This window comes from Anarrhichthys ocellatus, unplaced genomic scaffold (assembly GCF_004355925.1).
Source record: "Anarrhichthys ocellatus isolate YVR2014 unplaced genomic scaffold, GSC_Weel_1.0 scaffold24, whole genome shotgun sequence".
Classification (NCBI taxonomy): domain Eukaryota; kingdom Metazoa; phylum Chordata; class Actinopteri; order Perciformes; family Anarhichadidae; genus Anarrhichthys; species Anarrhichthys ocellatus.
In genome coordinates, this window is record NW_022280054.1 from 10,548,276 (window position 1) to 10,566,378 (window position 18,103).

The 18,103-nt window shown below is 43.7% G+C and overlaps 2 protein-coding genes across 2 annotated transcripts; one reads left to right on the plus strand and one right to left on the minus strand.

Moving 5' to 3' along the window:
• Nucleotides 1–4,129: 4,129 nt before the first annotated feature.
• On the minus strand, nucleotides 4,130–11,249 carry LOC116391095 (kelch-like protein 17). The gene is made up of 5 exons (XM_031861355.1): nucleotides 10,755–11,249; nucleotides 10,053–10,206; nucleotides 9,848–9,926; nucleotides 9,201–9,428; nucleotides 4,130–9,079 (listed from the first exon to the last, which is right to left on the minus strand). The coding sequence occupies exons 2-5, from the start codon at nucleotides 10,204–10,206 to the stop codon at nucleotides 7,582–7,584; spliced, it is 1,959 nt and encodes a 652-aa protein (XP_031717215.1). The 5' UTR covers nucleotides 10,755–11,249; the 3' UTR covers nucleotides 4,130–7,581.
• Nucleotides 11,250–11,686: 437 nt separating this feature from the next.
• sars2 (seryl-tRNA synthetase 2, mitochondrial) lies at nucleotides 11,687–18,071 on the plus strand. The gene is made up of 16 exons (XM_031860522.1): nucleotides 11,687–11,968; nucleotides 12,750–12,845; nucleotides 12,962–12,991; nucleotides 13,139–13,279; nucleotides 13,408–13,462; nucleotides 13,541–13,604; nucleotides 13,794–13,899; nucleotides 13,992–14,039; nucleotides 14,336–14,444; nucleotides 15,051–15,096; nucleotides 15,182–15,269; nucleotides 15,470–15,582; nucleotides 15,721–15,814; nucleotides 16,265–16,357; nucleotides 16,454–16,519; nucleotides 17,381–18,071. The coding sequence occupies exons 1-16, from the start codon at nucleotides 11,687–11,689 to the stop codon at nucleotides 17,519–17,521; spliced, it is 1,572 nt and encodes a 523-aa protein (XP_031716382.1). The 3' UTR covers nucleotides 17,522–18,071.
• The last annotated feature ends 32 nt before the right edge of the window (nucleotides 18,072–18,103 follow it).

The window sequence follows — 18,103 nt, forward strand, 5'->3', positions numbered from 1 at the left end:
CCCCCCAGAGTGTGCTCCAGAGTGGCACCTTTTTAAATGTTTGCATACCAGGGTTGGGGTCCCCTCCTACTGCCGTCAGTCGGCCCTCTTTCTGCCTCTTACTCGTTCTGGTTTCGGTCTAACTCCACACAAGACTGTTCGGTCACTCGTGTGAAAACTTTTGCAGTGTATTTGATTGAGATTAGCATTCATAAAAAGACGACGCATAGAAATGTATTGCCCTTCGAGCCTGCTTACCGTTCCCAGTACTTGTTCTATGTTCCGTGTTGTTTCACAAACTTCCACGTTCACTGTACAAATGGTGCTTCAAGGAACGAGTCGTACCAACAGATGTAAAAGTTTTTTTTAGTTTTTTTTTTTTAGTTTTTTTTTCTCCAGTGGTGGAATGTTCAGCGTCGCTTTAGAAATGTGATTGTATAAAGCAAACTTGACTTTTCCGTTGTACAAGATGCCATTTGTACCCGTGTGTCCGGCGCCATGCGTTTCTATCTCTCTGAATGTGCTGTAACGTAAACTATGTTCATTAGTCCCCTGATGATGCTGCTGAAATCATTGCCTGTGTCGCTGACGTTAATTCTGAATAAAGGGCCATTAGCATCGGTTAATGACACCATACTAGCCAGTCTCACTGGCCACTGAGCCCTGCTCTGAGTGGACCCTAACCTTGCTGACCAGCCATAAAATAAAGAGGAGCCACTGAGTACTTTCTGGTTTACAGAGAATTGTGGGAGATGGACTTTATTGATTTAAAACCAGTGGGATTGAATGGGATTAAAAAGAGAAACTTGATGTCACTTTGGAAAGGCCTGATGTCACTTTGTATGGTTTGATTGACTTGCTTGTTTGCCATTTTTTTTTTTTTTTTTTTTTTTTTTTTGGGGTGTGTGTCAGAGAATGTTTGCTATTGTATTTGCTTTTATTCTTGAGGACTGTGTTCTCCCTGTATCAGTCTGTCATCCTACTCAACCTGCAAAGATGTATTTTTTTTAAATACTCCATCTTTGTTTTAAACCTCCCCAGCTCCCTCCCTTTCCTCCCCCCTCCGTCCTACGATTCGGCAGAGGGCAGGTGTTTGCCAAAGCCGTCATTCATGCTTCGAAGCGGGTGAAACCGACTACCACAGACCGCAGAAACTCTCTACACCAGCTTCCAGCCTTAAAAGCCCCCCCTACCTCTTCCCCACCCTGCAGGAGACCGAGGTGTCGGATACCTCACACACACGATCAGGAGTATTGGGAGTTGCACAGGACCCTGTAGGTGGCTAGACTTCAGACGCTCGATAAGACTCCATCCAACTCCACTGGATCCACCCATAACTCTGTGTGGGAGTGTTACGTGAACAGTGCCTGGTGACGGCTCTGACTCTTCATTCTCGGAAAACTCTCCATTCTTTCCATTCTCCTCTCTCATTTCCCCCCCCCCCCCCTCTCCCTTGCTGTTAAACTCCTACCCCTCCCACCCCTGCTCGCTGACAGACTGGACATTAAAGAGCTGATGTGATGAATGATGCTGTAACTCTGCATGGAGGTGGGACGATAGTTGGGTATTCATGGGAGAACTCTAGGTTCCAGACATGTACAATGCTAATGGGAAATATCTGCTTAAATAAAAACAGAAGTGATGATTAAAACTGGAAATCTGAATGGCTACCTAGTTCCTGTGGTGTCTAATAAGATAACGTCTTTAAAGCTGATCATTGAACAGTGATGATGTCCTTTCACAATGACGGATACAATGCTCATCAGAGCTTAACTTAGTGAGACTAACGGCCAAAAACGAGTATGATATGGGGCAGAAAAGTGAGTAATACTTACCAAATATTTGTACATAATTAATGACTTATGATGTATCTTATGCCTGATGAAATGACCAAGCACAATTATATACAAATCAAGAGTCCGCACTGACTCAGCAGAACTAGACATGCACTTTATCCGACAATATGAACGCATGAGTATTCCTTTCTTCGAACAGGAGTTTTGCAAAGTGACTCAACCTTTTTATTGATTTCTTGAGCCAAAGATTTAAAAACCAGTCGGGGGGGGAGCTTTGAAAACAAATCTTCAGGCTACTTGAGACTTTATTGAGTTTACCTGGCTTCCAAATTATACTTTTTTTTTCTTACCTTTTATCTCGGTGCTGGAAGCAGGCGCAGATTGAATCAACATGTAACGGTATACAGTAATGGCATCGTAACCTGATGAAACATTTATAAACTGCATTACACACATTCTTTCAAACCCACTGTGCTCCACAGAGAAGTGAGAGAACTTTCTTTATTTTTTATTGTGATGTCTCTATGATTTGTAGTGACAGGTAATTGGCACCAGGTGGCGCCACTGTTACTGAATCGTCCCAACAGAGTGATCAAACTTCATCACATGTACATCAGTATGACAGCTAGGTGTAGTAACCCCACATAAACACTGCTACAGCCATCATCATGAGAGCATTAGCATCCACCATGTACCTCCACACCGGGTCCTCGCTAAGAGAGACAACAATAGAGTTGCAGGAGGTGGTTGTGTCTTTCGCAGCGTCAGCATACTGTATGAATGATTATTGACTCTAGTGCATGTCTTCCCTGTTGTGAAGCTGCTGAGGAGCAACTGACAGAAGTAAAAAAAAAAATGATGACAAATATCTTCATTTTAGAGCCTTACTAAGAAATCACATCCACATTTATCGGTTGAAAGCCAATGTTGCAAATCCCGTAGAAATCTGCTCTATGGTATTGTAATGATATTTCGGTTTGCAATATTGGAATAAAGTAGTTCAAGTACTTACAGAGTATGTCGTTAGCATGAAGCCTCGTTTATTCCGTCTGCTCGTTCAACTTTAAAATGTATAAATGTATAAATAAATATATAAAAACAAATAAATATAAATAAATATATATATAAATAAATAAATATATAAATATATATATATAAATAAATATATATATATATATATATATATATATATATATATTAATACACACATACATAAACTCGGTGGCATCCTCTGGTGGACAAACTCTGAAATGATAATATAACGGTGACCTCAAGCACATCTTTTGAATTGCTTTCTACTCATCGGCCAATAAGAACATAATAAGCTAATATCGGGCTGTATATTTTATATTTACTCCACCACGTCATGGTGCATGCTGCCAGGAAATATCCTCCAACCGTCCCATGATTGGTGCAAAACACATGGCCTAAAACACAGAACAAACCACACGTCACCTCTCCTTTATGTGACACACCTCATATTCATCTCCTCCTCATTATAGTTATACAGACCAACACAGGTGCACTCACCCAAATGCCGACACTGATCACCACGATGAAATATCCAACAATGACGGCGATGTTGTTGATGATCACTTTGTCTGATGAGACTCTCCATCGCTCCACTTTAACACCAGAGTGCACTTTGTTTAACCTTTAATCACCTGAGATTTATCTGTCAGAGACATCAACGTGACCAAGAAAAGATGCACTGCATCTGTGGTCGGCAGGAGATTTGTGGAGGTCAGCCTGAGTGAGAACTTTGGCCAGCTGTGACAATGAGCCGTGTCAGCAGTTTATTAATGAGAGTACTTATTAACACCAAACCATGAAAAACAGGGTGTCAGCCGTGTGGTTCTGCTGGATTTTCAACTTTTTACATGCAAACATGTTTATCTATTGTCGGTTAGACGGAGCACGACATCATTAAGCTCCTGTAGTTGTAAAAACAACAAAACAATAATAATAAAGAAGAAGAAGTGGAAAACACATAAGCAAACAGTCCTTTAATCATCTGACAGCACTGCCTTCATCTAAACATCCGTTCGCCTTTCAGCTCACCGATCAAATTGTACAAACGAGGGCAGCTTCACTTCTCTGAATGGACACACGTGTGCAAAAGAGCTTCATAGAAAACATGCGCACACATACACACACATGATCACCTTTCATGGCTCATTTGACATTTCAAGGTGAAAATTCAGAACATTGTTATTGGAAAATGAAAAAAAAAGAAACAATGCAGGGCTCGACAGTCACTGTTTAACCCTCCTGTCGTGTTCGTTTCTCCCCCCTTACTTTAGTGTTCCCGGTCAAGGTCTGTTTTAACTGCACTTACATTAACACAAAAACCATTAATCATCACCAAATTTTATTTAACACCTTTTTAAGCTGTAAACAATGTCTCAGACTAGTGGTTTACATGAACAACTGCTGTGAATATACAAAGAATAGACACTGAAAATGTATCACTAAATTAAATGAAACTGTTGCAAGGACAGCGTTGACCGGAATATCGGCCTCCCGGACTCTGCATCACAGACTTTTTCTAGCCTCATTGTTTGACCGATATACTCCTGCTAGAATCAACAGACCCATGTAGGCTTGGAGGTCTACCTGGTCCAATGCTCTTCACTTGTTCCCAAACACACGCCTCCCCTCCAGGTTTGTCATGTCCAGTATAATACCCTCAATGGACTCTGGTAAAAAGAGTTGGAAGCTGGACTTGATGTCATCCACATGAGATGTTGCATATCGTGTTGGCCCTGGCGTCATCCTTATGTTTTCAACTCTCGCTCTTCCTCCTCTGTCCTGGGAGGATGAATACCAGAGCAAGTTGCCACCCTTGGACTGGAATGTCACCTCAGGTGCCTGTTTCTCTGGTGCCACTTGTTGACTGGTCAGTCTCATAATAGTCTGGATCGAAATCAGGATCAATGTTGTCTTCAATTTCTGAGACACCTTCCTCTATCTCCGGTTCAATCTCCTCTTCATCTGGTTCAAAAATGAGGTCCAGAGCCTCTCTGACAGAAAATCCCCTCATCAGTGGCCTACTCATTGTGCTCACAGAGTAAAATGAGAGCAAGGCACAGATAAAGGTTTCTATAGGGGGAAAGCGAGAACATATGAAACATTGTTTAGTCTGGAAGGTGTGGTTCACGTGGGGGGGATGGGTTCCCATAACAAACACCGGATTCTTTTGTTTGAAGTTTGAAATGTCTACAACTTTATATATGGGCCTGTGAACAGGTGTGGGTGTGTATGGGGCTGTTTTCCATCTGATGAATGGACATAGTGTTTCCGGGAACACCATGGGTGTTACAAATGGTGATTTGACCCGAACACAACAGGAGGGTTAAAAAGTGGTTGCCGAAACAGAAAATAATCCCAGTAATGAAGATACTGTGCCATTATACGTTGGCTTAATAATGAAAATGTGACATGTAGACATGTCATGTGTATGTTGTAGATGCTTTGCAGGATCATTTGACGTCCAGCACAGAGATAACGGGGTACTTCAACTCCCAAAACTTCACAAATGTGACATCTTCTTGCATCCCTCACTGTCGAGCCCTGCAGTGTGATGTGAATTTCTTTCTTCAAACACAAACTGAAGCTCACATCTCTTCACCAACCAAAATGAGAAGAAACAGAAAAGAATGATATCATTTTTGAGTTTAGTGAACAACCTACTGAAATAAAGTAAAACATTAGAGATCTGATAAGAAACAGCTGTGGGAGTTCTCACTAGAAATAACTCGGCTGTGGTGTTAAACATCTGCTGTTAGCTGAGAAATTAGGGGAGTTCCACACTTCTGTTGTCAAGTAACGGAAAATGATGAAATGTTCTTTTGATGCTATTGGTTTGTTGATTCAGAATAATCCAGAGTTATGAGACAAACCGGACCACAAAGCTTTGAGGAGCTACATGAACTTGGATTCAATGGTCTTGTTTTACAATTTCGTTATGGGAAAATAAACTCTTTCTCACCAAATTATTGCTTTTTAGCAGGTTTAAATTCCTACGTTCCAGACTTCAGTAAACTTAAATAAATCCACTTTGCAGGACTAGGATCCTGTACAGAGTCACACTTTGTCTTATCCCAGGTGTACGAGATTGGAAAAATAAATCATATTTTGCCACATCCTGAATCCATCTTCATGCTCTTGCATTAGGTTAATGTCGTACTCACAGTATCTAAACTGTATCAATGTTAACTAATCTAAAGTCATATCTAGCCTGCAGTGATGCAAATATTGATCGTTAAGATGGTGAGAAAATTCCAAATTAACAAAAAAATTATTTCCTGCTGTATTTTAGCAATAGAAACCCATTCATTTCAATGTCATAGAAATCTTTTTTCTGACTTTTAAGCTCTCCGTTTCACGAGTTAGAGGGCCTCCATCATGGCAAAAATCCCAAAGTATCCACATATTTTCCAGCTGTTTTGTAGTGTGCAATCTGATGACAACACTGGTAGAATTCTGCCATTTTCAGACACAGCTGGCGATGTCTCCCCCCCCAGAAGTGTCTGGATCTGATCAATGTGAATAAATAAGAGAGGAAAACAGAAGAAAACATAGCGGCTTACAGCAAAACAATGTGCTTACATTTGTGGGTAACCTTTCATACCATAAAATTAGAATTTAAGAATTAAGTTACTTTAAAAAACGTTCAGATCCAAACACATCTGCTCCTGTTTGACGGGTCTGTCTAAGCTCAGAGTGAAAGTCAGAGCAAAAAGTTACCATTTCAAAATAAAACAACAACAAAAAACATTTAAACATTTCAATAAATTAGGTGCAGTGCTAATGTCTTCAGATATTCCATAACCTCCATGCAGAACACATTCACAGGTCCTGTGGCCGCCGCAGCAACCGAAAGAAAGAAAGTGTCATGTTGACACGGCTGCTGAGTCACGTAAAGACAGCTGAAGGTTTAGGAAAGGTGCGGTAGTTTAGACACAAGGAGGCCATGGGTACCGTCATCAACATAAAGCACACATTGTCATATATATTAATGTGGAAGATGTTCTGGCTTTTAGATTTTTGTGCGTGTTCCAGCTGTATTTGCACATTTCTCCCACTGCTATGTTCCACATGTTTGAGGCATTTAAGAACACCGAACATGAGCACGGTTTAAGTAAAAAAAGACACATCTGGTCTACGTTCTGCCGTGTTTGGGACCAGTGACCGGAAGATCCTGATGTTTGTGAGGGATGAACCTTTGACCGATGTCCTCCAATGAGACGAGGACAATACAGGGCTTTCAAGTCACGAGTCAAAGACCGAACAACGTCTTCACTGTTTATTTCTAAAGCCCTTAAGTGCAGTTCCAGAAGGCTTTACAGGCCCACGTTAAAGAAGAAGGAAGGTAAATAAAGTGGAACATAGAGCGGTCGGAGATGTGCCGGTATCCTTGTGTCTAAACTAAACGCTGCTGAAAAATTCACAGCATTGAAACAGGTTTTTTTTAACAGCCTTAAAAAAAATTACGCCAGCTGAAAATAATATTACACTTTAAGAAAACAATTAATTAAAAAAAGGCCCTTTTGTTCCCTCTCAAATGACTTTACTGTTCTCACAAATAGTAAATTGGGTGATATTCAGGTGCATGTTTCCTGGCTTCCAACCAGTTTCTGGCTCCCTTTGCTCTCCGCCTGTACATCCGACTTTCCACAACACATTTTATACGATCTGCCTGCATCCAGTCCATTACAGGTGTTCTCTGGGCTGCACTCAGACTGTATAAAATGGTCAATGAGGAGCTACTTCAAACCCTTCGGTCGTACTGGTCCCTATCAAGCTAGTCAGCTGCCTTCTTGCAGTTTTCTTTGGCTAGTCTCAGTCTGGACAGGATGTGTTTCTTGGGGAACTTTAAAGTGGTGCACCCGAACTGGCTCACCCCTCCAGTGTCTCCGGGGAGTTTCTCCCGTCTCTGGACCCAGCTGCGCCAGCCGGGCTTCCAACAGTACACGCTGTCGTAGAACCGCGTGCCATTCTCCCCGCCCAGCACGTAAATCCTGCGTTTCCACCTGGCCACGCCCCCGGCCGCTATCCGCCGTGGCAGCCCGGGAAACACCACGGGGCTCGGGGCACGGTCGCTCCCGCCGCCTGCCCCGCCCCGCTGGTCCGCGGTGACCATCACCCCTCCCCCAGTCACCTCCCTCTCTACCCCAGACCCCCGGCCCTCTCTGAAAAACAGCACACGCCCAGTGGCGTCTAAAGTCTCCAGATTGGTGTAGTTCCCGTCCAGGAACTTGGTCGTATCCCTCATGTATCCCCCGATGGCGCACACTCCTCCACGCACCGCTACCCCTCCGGCGAGGCAGGTGGCGCCGGAGTCCAGAGCCACTCGTGTCCAGCAGTCTGTTAGGGTGTGATAAATAAGCACCCCCGAGTGGACCACGGCCCGGTTCTGTTCGAGTGTGGTTCCCCCCAGAAGGTAAAGTCGTCCGCGTAGTGCCGCGCAGGCAAAGGCGCGTAGAGGGAGCGGTAACCGAGGCCCCGGAGCCCACTGAAGTGTCGCAAGCTCCAGGGTCTCACTGGAGTCCAGCAGAGCGGAGCGGTTACTACCCCCCAAGGCAAAGACCGAGTCTCCACAGCCCAGCAGGCCAAGCATAGCCCGCGGTTGGACCATGGAAGGCCTCTCTATCCAGCGGTCCAACACCGCGTCATATTCATGCACGGCTGCAGACACGGAGCCTGTCCGCAGGATCCCGCCCGCCACAAACAGCCGGTCACCTACAGCCGTGCAGCCGGGACTGACCAGTGAACCCAGCGCCGCCAACTTCTCCCACTTCCCTGTCCGAGGGTCAAAGCAGTCCACCGTGTAGTCTCTCGCGGCTAAATTATCCTCTTCCCGAGGCGTCAGGTCCACACAGACAATCTTCTTCTCAAACATGCCCTCCCGTGGTCTCAGAGGGCCCCCGAGGCCCTCGCCGGCCGCGGCGGGCCCCAACTCCTGGCAGAGCCTGCGGCTCTCTTCTTGGGACAGCAGCCCCGGCCGCAGGTGGTGGAGCAGCGCCGGCATGTGGGCGTAGCGGTCCAAGGGCTGGTGCTCCGCCCAGCGGCGTGCCGCGTCGTACACCTCCGCTTCGGAGTCCACGCCAAGGCGGTCGGAGCTCAGGAGGCTGCCCAAGGTGCCGTGGTCGAGCAGGAGGAAGTCCTTCTGCCGGGCCACCCGGGGGAAGTGCTGGGCCACCAGCCGCAAAGAGGCCCGCAGCAGCAGCTGGTCGTGGTGAGAGCGAGCCAGAGAGTACATCCCCAGGCAGTTATCCACCGAGAGGTGCTCAAATAGAAACCTGGAGAGATAAGAACAGAGGAAAACCACAGGTGGAGAGAAAGAGAAGAGAGGAAGTGAGACAAGAGGGTTTAACGTCCAGAAGCTGGTTTGATAAAGCTAAATGCAATATTAAAATCTACCTGGAGCACAGGTCTTGAAGGGGCATGACCTGAAGCCGGTTGGCGGCCACAAACAGATCCTCGGCGGTGTCCAGAGAGAGCCCCGCCTCACCGGTGTACACAAACTGGATGACGGTCTCCATGACAGACGGCGTCACTTCCTCCAGTCGGATCTCGGTGAGGCGGGACTCGACCAGGGGGCTGGTGAACATGGCCCGAAAGTAGGGGCTCACGGCTGCTAGGAGGACTCTGAGGGGAGAGAAGACACTCGTTTCAGAGACATTTCTACATTTTACAGTGTTTCGTTTTGTTGATCTTTCCCGCTCTTTGATATCAAACAGAGGCTGCGAACAGCTTTACTACAAGAACAGAGATGCAGCAGTGCAGCGTCATCACAAGTCACATCTGATTTGCATATTATACTTTAGTAGGGGGTGGAAATGTTTTATTGTTGGAATGCTGATTCAACATTCCAAGTATTGTTCTTCAACTTCTTCCGTGTGTTTCTTGGCACGTATCTCCTTGGCACGTATCTCCTTGGCACGCATCTCCTTGGCACGTATCTCCTTGGCACGCATCTCCTTTTTTAAGCTACACAAACTGCAGCTCTTTAAGGACATGCCGGCTATGACTTTTTATGTTTCATAAATTCCAACGCATGTTCATACCTGTGACACATGAACTTCTTTCCCTCCACAAGAAGAGTAACATCACACAGCTGCTGAGCATCCAGGAGCTGCTTCAATCCTAAAAAATACAGCAGAGAGTGAAAGGAGAAGAAGAAGAGAAAACAGAGGGAGGGTTGAGTATGAATTAAGACGGAGCAGAAGGAGTTTTCCAAAATTTCCCAACGACACCCTTCCTCTTTCTCACCGTGTGTGATGTAGTCTCCCAGAGGTGTGGTGCTGTCATCAGGGAAGTCCTCCTCCTCGGAGTCGCTGTCCGAGAGAGGCTCCCCTCCTCCCCCGTCTCCGTCCTGCCACGGCTGGGGACGCCAGGTGACCGTCCCGCCCCGCACAGCATTCATCTGAAGTAGATCGAATACGATAATCCTTTATTAGACCCGCAGCGGGGAAATTTACAGGATTACAGCATAGTGGATAGTGCAAACAACATACATAGTAAAAAAAAACAAGATCAAAACAAGTATAAATAAGTAATAAAACAGTAAAGAATATTATTACATAAGTAAAAAGGTAAATAACTAAAATATTATATATACAGATAGATAGACAGTTACTTTATTAATCCCACAAGGGGAAATTTGCACAATATATACAATGAAATAGAATAATATTAAATTAACTAACTAAAGAGGAGTGCAAAGATTTAACCAACAACAAACAAACAACATGACAGATAACTCTCATCCTCTATGATTGTTTGTTTTAGCTTCCCAGACTCATCTAATGCAGCTTACTTTAGGTTATACTACAGATTTACCCCACTGTATGTACTGTATTGCTGTATGTTTCAATTATGATTTTTTTACCATAAGGTCAAAAAAAGACTGGCTTTAATAAATAGCAGACTGCTGTTGTAGCATCAGCTTATGAATATGAATAGTTAGCTTACCTTTGCTCTCCTTCTCGTTTCCACCGTGAAAGCTGATTGGGTCTCACTCAACAGGAATTGGTGAGACAGTTTTTTAGGGCCCCGGCTAACTGTATCCAAGAACCCGGTGTACTACCAGGAGCTTCGGGAGGCTTTCCGCAGTCTCATCTGGGTCTCCCTTTTGGTTCCTCCGGCCTCAGCGGAAAGGCTCGTCGACTGGTTACTAGCTCATCCAGCCCCGTGCAACATCCCCAAAGGCTACGAACGGACTGACTCGTGCAACATCACCAACGGTTACTAACGGACGGACCAAAACTAGCTTACAAAGGAACAATTCTCCCCCTGTGCCAAAGCTCGCGGACATATTAGTCCACCATGGCGGTTATCCACACGGGTCCGGCTCGGTGGTGGAGAGTGTACCGCTAGTTTTTAGAGTCTACGGGGCATTAAAATTAGGACTGAGTTCAGATCCAGTCGGCCGCACTTGTCACGTCTGAACCGGATTACCGCAACGTTAAACTTCCGCCCATCTGATTGGCTGACCTTTGGATCGTGACGACTTGTGTTTGGGGCTGAGTCGTTTTCTTTCTGTCACTGGGAAAAAAAATTAAAATATTTCCCCGCTCACCTCTTTGACATTATGTGATAACCGTTGCGTTAAAGAGTTGATATATATATTTTTTAAATAAAATATTTCGATTTTATTTCCGAAATACTCACTTCCACATTAATGCTGCATTCACGGCCGATACGGGCGTTTCACACCCGACAAAGAAAGACAGAAACAATTATAATAATTGTTATCATTATCCTTTCGTTTACATCACAATTTAGTATTCAAACGCACATCCTTTGAAAGTGAATGGCGAAAAGCTGACCGGGAGCCTACAACACAGGAGTACAGCACCGGTAATTCCCACACCCGTGAATGCGACATTGACCACAAGACAAACATGGCGACCTGCATCAGCGTGGTCGTGAGATTTGGAGGCACTGCACTGACTGCGTTAAAGCCGGTGGTCAGACAATGTTCACGGCAGAGGGCGAGTGTGTGCATCCCGCAGCACCGCTGTTCGCACGGAGGAGCCCGGAGCAGTTTGTACGAGCATGTCCGCGAAGGTTACAGCGACAAGCCCGAGCTGGATATGAGAGCAGTGTGCGAGGAGACCGACAAAGTCATAGCGAATGTGGAGAATAGGAAGGGCGACCTGCGAGGGGACGATGTCAGGAGTATAGTGAGTGTTTCTTCAGATGCTGATTCAATGCTTTTTGTGACAACTTAATCTTCTGCGAGGTTACATTTCTGGGCTCCTTACAATGAAAACACAAACTGTACATATAACTGTATGATATTCATATTATGTATTGAGCCAAAGCATTTGTGTAAAACAGTTTGCATTGTGCAGTACTGTTGGGTGAGGAGTGGACTATGATTGGTGTGTCATACAACACATACAGAATTAGAAACATTGGTATTAAAGATGTTTTATGACATATAAAAATACTCTTTATTGGATATTTATTTGTGTCTGATGTTTTTTGTTATTGTTTGTGTTGTTGTTGTCGTGTCACAAATCCTGCTTTTATGTACAGTTCATGCCTTAAACTCTGATTCAATGTGAGCGCAGAGAAACCTTCACCCTTCAGCAAGTGAATTTGGAAAATAGTTTTCAAGTGTCACACTGTGAACATATATCAGTGTGCACAGTGACAATAAACAAAATACATTTTAAAACTCTCAAACTGTCTCACCAGCATTATATTCTGTTATAAAGTAGTTATTACAACGTTTGAATCCTAACTATAAACTCAGTATTCCTTCAAGGAAATAACTGTATTGGTCCACTATGTTAGAATCTCTGAAATACAACTAAACAAAGTTGACAAAACCAGATAAGCAAACATAAACATAGAGCCATTATAAACATTGTCATGGATTGTGTAAATATGTAATTTAATGGAGAGCCCACTGTTCCACTGTCATTTTAATAGATCGGTTATGTGTCCACATTGTAGGTGAGTGTGTGGCAGGAGCTCCAGGCAGTGAGGACGGAGATCTCAGGACTGGAGGAGCAGAAGAGACACATCAGTGACACAGTCAAGGCTATAGTGGTCAGTAAAGGTTATTACAGCTCTGCTCACAGTCACCACGAATATGATAAAGGTTGTTTGTTTGGAATATATATCGATTTTTCCATTATTGTGACATGAACATTGTTTCTTCACAGGCCAAGAACGACAAGAAATCCCTTGGTAATGTAAGTTTGCCACTTAAGAATTTAAACTCTTTAATGCTTTGTTATTGAGTCAGTCATTCTTGGTCTTGCTGCTCCCCAGTCAGTGTACTGGTCGGTGGTAAAATTCCACGTGGGACCAGTTCTGACTGCTTGTGGTTCACCACGCAGCTTCCAGAGTACACTCAGGCTCTGCAGAAGGGCCGCGAGATCCGCAGCAGACTGAACCAACTGTACCCCAAAGAGACAGGACTGGACCAGGAGCACTACGGACGAGCGCTCAGACTGCCCAACGCCTCGCACCCTGATGTGGTGAGGACACACACACACACACATACACTTTGTCCAGAGCATGTGGGGAGAGATTATTCTGTGAAGTGTGTCTTTTAAAAGAAAAACCTAGTTGTAAAGTCTTAAAGTTCCTCTTTCCTTTTTTTCAGCCAGTTGGAGATGAGAGCCAGGCGAGGGTGGTGGAGCTAGTTGGACAGAAACCAGGTGAGTGAATAATCTAAAACTGCTTTGTCATTCTTTGTATACAATGACATATCTCATAATCGGCTTTCTCTGCTATAGAGTTTGACTTCAAGCCCAGAGGCCATGTAGAGTTGGGAGAGGAGTTAGTTCTCATCCGGCAGAGGTGAGGACGCCTCTGATTGTTGGTTTTGAGGACTTGTCTCACTTGATATTCCAGTTGCTTGTGCAGGATTAAGCCTTGCATTCACATGATTGAAGGATAAACTGAGGATGTTAGTTTAGTTCTTTGAATATGTTAATACCATAATATCTAATAACTTGCCTAATATAATCGATCTAATACCTCCTGCAGACATCTGGCTCATGTCTCAGGCCACAGGTCCTACTATCTACGGGGAGCCGGGGCCAGACTCCAGACTGCACTCCAAAACTTTGCCCTGGACACACTGCAGCAACGGGTAACCCTGTGTTTGGAAATATTAGTTATAAAGGGTGCACGCCTATTCTGTTATTATACATATGAGAGCAAACTTCCCTTTGACTCCTACAGGGCTTCATTCCCATGGTTGTACCCGACATGATGAAGGGGGCAGTGTTTGTGAGTGTTCCATCTGTTTCTATAATATCGTGTGAGGAACTTTAACTGGTTATGAAACAGTCTCAATGTAATGCTGATCCTCTCTATATGACCTACATAAGTAAACGAGACCATCAGAGAGAAGATGGTCTATTTCTATAGAGTTATTCTTAATGCTTTTCATGAAATATTTTGCATCAAAACACTCGGACATAACTGTTTAAAGACCAAAGCATCTTTTAAGCCACTCAATGTCCCACTCTTGTTGACCCCTCCTCTCTTCGTTCTCTACATCCTTCTGTTCTCTCCGCCTCCAGGAGGGATGTGGGATGCAGCCCAACGCCCATCGCTCTCAGGTCTATTCTCTTGACCAGGCCCGCTTCCCAGACCTCAACCTGGCAGGGACCGGAGAGGTCGGAGTGGCAGGTGAGTGTTATTGTGTTGCAATCACCATGAGGTTTTAATTTCCCTCTAACAATACATGACCAGTACGAATGCTTATCAGTACCAGTCGTTGATCTCTCTGATCCTCTTGTTGGCTTTGTTGCACCTGTTGTGGCAGAGAAGCTGTATCACTTCTTATTGATTCATGAAGTTTGGTGACCTCATGTGTTTTGCAGCATTGCTCTGTCCAACTTCAACCTGAGCGAGAGTCTAATTATGGCGATCTCAGCGAGACACGCCCACGTAGTTCGGTTGTGAAACACTCTTTTGGGGAAGACGTTGTAAAGCGTTCACTACATAGTTTATCAAATGTTTAATATACGTGTTTTTTGTGATCTTATAGTTTTGTAAGCCCAGAGTTTCACCCAGAAAACACCTGCAGAGACTTTGACAAACACTTTTTTCTGGACTGGAACTGAAAAGATGTTAAAAAAGTATGTTAGATTTACACAATAGTCAACAATGCTGGAGTTCCAGTTATTTTACTAGATATTACAGGTGTTTATGATGGTAATGCAAATGTTTTAGTAATAAAGTAATTTTACATGTGTATTAAGTAGCTATGTGACGTGTGTCTCTCTCCTCCAGGCTATTTCATGGATCATGCAGTAAACTGGAAGGACCTGCCTGTCAGGTGAGAAGCTCCCCTCGCTCCTCGTTTTGCTACAGATGTAGGTGGAGTAATTCATGCTGACATCACGTGTCGCCTCCCGCTGCAGGACGGTGTGCAGCAGCACCTGCTACAGAGCCGAGACGGACACGGGCAGAGAGACGTGGGGGCTCTACAGAGTGCATCACTTCAACAAGGTTACAAGCACAAACATTAGAGACACCAGACTAGCTTGGATGGAAATATGCTAATGTCTTTTGCTCTTTGTTAGCCGTTAAGCAAACCTGCAATTGATTGCAAATCATTTTAAAGATCATAAACAAGTGCCTACTCCATGATTATGCTAACGAGCGTTGTAATTAACTGTGTGTGTGTGTGTGTGCGTGTGTGTGTCCAGGTAGAGATGTTTGGAGTGACAGCAGATGAGACGGGAGAGGAAAGCTCTCAGCTGCTGGAGGAGTTTATCTCTTTGCAGAAAGAAATGTTCTCTGCACTGGAACTACACTACAGGTTAGTACACGCACGCACACACACATGCACACACATACATAGTCACAATCTAAGTCACCCTGTTCTTTCACACATCTATTATATTTTACATGATATTTAGGATATTTGTATGAGTTGTGGCTATATATTTTGACTTAGAGTGCTGGACATGCCGACACAGGAACTGGGTCCTCCAGCACACAGGAAGTATGACATTGAAGCCTGGATGCCTGGGAGGGACAGCTATGGAGAGGTAATATTCTGCTCATTAGATATTTCTGTCAGGACATTCAGTTCTGGTTTCAAGGTCTGTCTGTGTTTTTGCCTTACAAACAAAGACGCAGTGTCTCTTCACTTCTCACCCTTGTGGAAGCGTGCAATCAGCTAAAAGATAACAGGACACCTGGATTCAAAACTAATTAAAATCTTCTGCAGGACTGCTGTTTTGTGCCTGTCTGTGTTCATCACTTTCAGTTGTACATTCTTTAAAACTTCACATGATACTATAACATATTTTCCCATTACACTTACACGAACATGCTTTCAGTCAATGACTCATCATTCCTCTAAACACCTGAATTAAACTCTGCTTGAATTTTGTCGCCATATCTATCGAGCTCCACAGAGCCAGAAGGCTGTATCTTGATGCTGATTCTGATCACAGTTTCCTCTCTCTCTCTCTCTCTCTATATATATATGCCAGATTTCCAGTGGGTCCAACTGTACAGACTACCAAAGCAGACGCCTCAACATCCTGTATGAGCGAGAGGACGGCAGCCTGCAGTACGCCCACACAGTAAGACTGCAGACGAGGCAGCACTGCTGTACGTTCCTGAGGGTTTAGCTCACAGCAGTGTACCACCTCCATGATGCTTGTTTTATTCCTCTCTAGGTGAATGCCACAGCGTGTGCTATCCCCAGAACCATCATCGCTATCCTGGAGACTCACCAGACCAAAGTAAGGCTCACTTCACACACAAGGGCTCCCAAAAACCTGGGACACCCAGAATCCTTTACTGCTTAACAAAATGACAAAATAGATTCAATGAGTAGTCATGAAAAAGGCTGTAATATCCCTATTATATATATACAAATATTTTAAAAAGCACATGTCCGCGACTGAAACCCAGACACAATATTGTTGCTTTTGCAGACAAAGTTTTAAATGAAAATGTGTTCCTTTAAAATATATATATCTTTTCTTCCAACAACATGTTACCTAATCCACCTTCCACTGAGCTACACGTGTTTCTTTGGATGCACCTGTGTTGAAGTGGCTCCCCCTTGTGATTGTTGTCAGTCAAAACATTTTAATATTAATTGTAATGTCTGAAATATTAATATAGAAATAAGACTGCAGTTACCACTATAATGCCCATTAGAATATTACAAGGAGCATAAATATGTTTATTTTTCCCTGTTCATTTAATTGAATACATTTTTTTTTTTTTGCTCCTCTTCACTTTGTTCTGTGTTGTGATTTGATTTTAATCCCAATGATTAACGATTAATTCAGTTGTTATACAGAAATAGCTAAATAAATGTAATTAAAATGAAACACATATAACAATGTGTGATGTATTTCGTTTGTTTTTTGTTTGTTTTTATTTAGGCATTTTAAATCTTCCATAAAAATGGGCCTCAACAAACTCCAAAGAGCAACTAGATGTCAAATAGAACAAATTTAAATTTCTCAGGGATTTACTTTAACCCAATCGGGGGAAACGCAGCTACTACCAACTTCAAGACATTTTAGAAACCACTTGACTTAACATCAGTGTTGTTGATGATGCTTTTTATTTTATGTCTTTCTCCCCAGGAAGGGACCGTGCGTGTCCCCCGAGCCCTGCAGTCTTATTTGGGCCTAGAAGTCATCGAGACACCAAAGTACGCTCCGCTGAAATACATCGGACCCAACCAGCACATTCGACCCCCCCGGCCGGCTCCCAAAACCAGATGACACAAACAAAAGCAAACACCTGCAAACACCAAGTCAAGACAGGAAGTTCTTTAAAGGGACTTTGGTTGAAAGAAAATAGTTCCTATATGACACTGCTCACGACGAGGTCTGTGGATAATCTTGAGTCATGATTTCTGAAAAGAGACTTTGCTGTTGAGTTTTTCAAATGTAATTTTTTGGAGCTTTGAGTCCCATCTAGTCCCATTCTAGAGATAAACAGACATCTCCAAATAAGCTATATTGATAACTAGCGCTACGGGTACGAGGAAAAAAAAATATATTTTTGATTTTGGGTGAACTGTCCCTTTTTAAGACGCATAAGGATGTTTGTACGTCTGCTGGTGGGTCGAATGATCTCCATTGTTCATTAAATGAAATCAATTGAATTGAGTGCATCGATGTTTTGAGGCAGAGGATCAAACCTTTAATAATGCAGTTCACTGTCACTGTAAATATATTGATGTCTTATTTTGTTGAATGCCATGAAATCGCAAATGTACGCCCAAACGTCATGAGGAGAAACAACGATAACGAATAACCAATAAAAAGATAAGTGTTTAATTTCTGCCTCATGCATTGCTT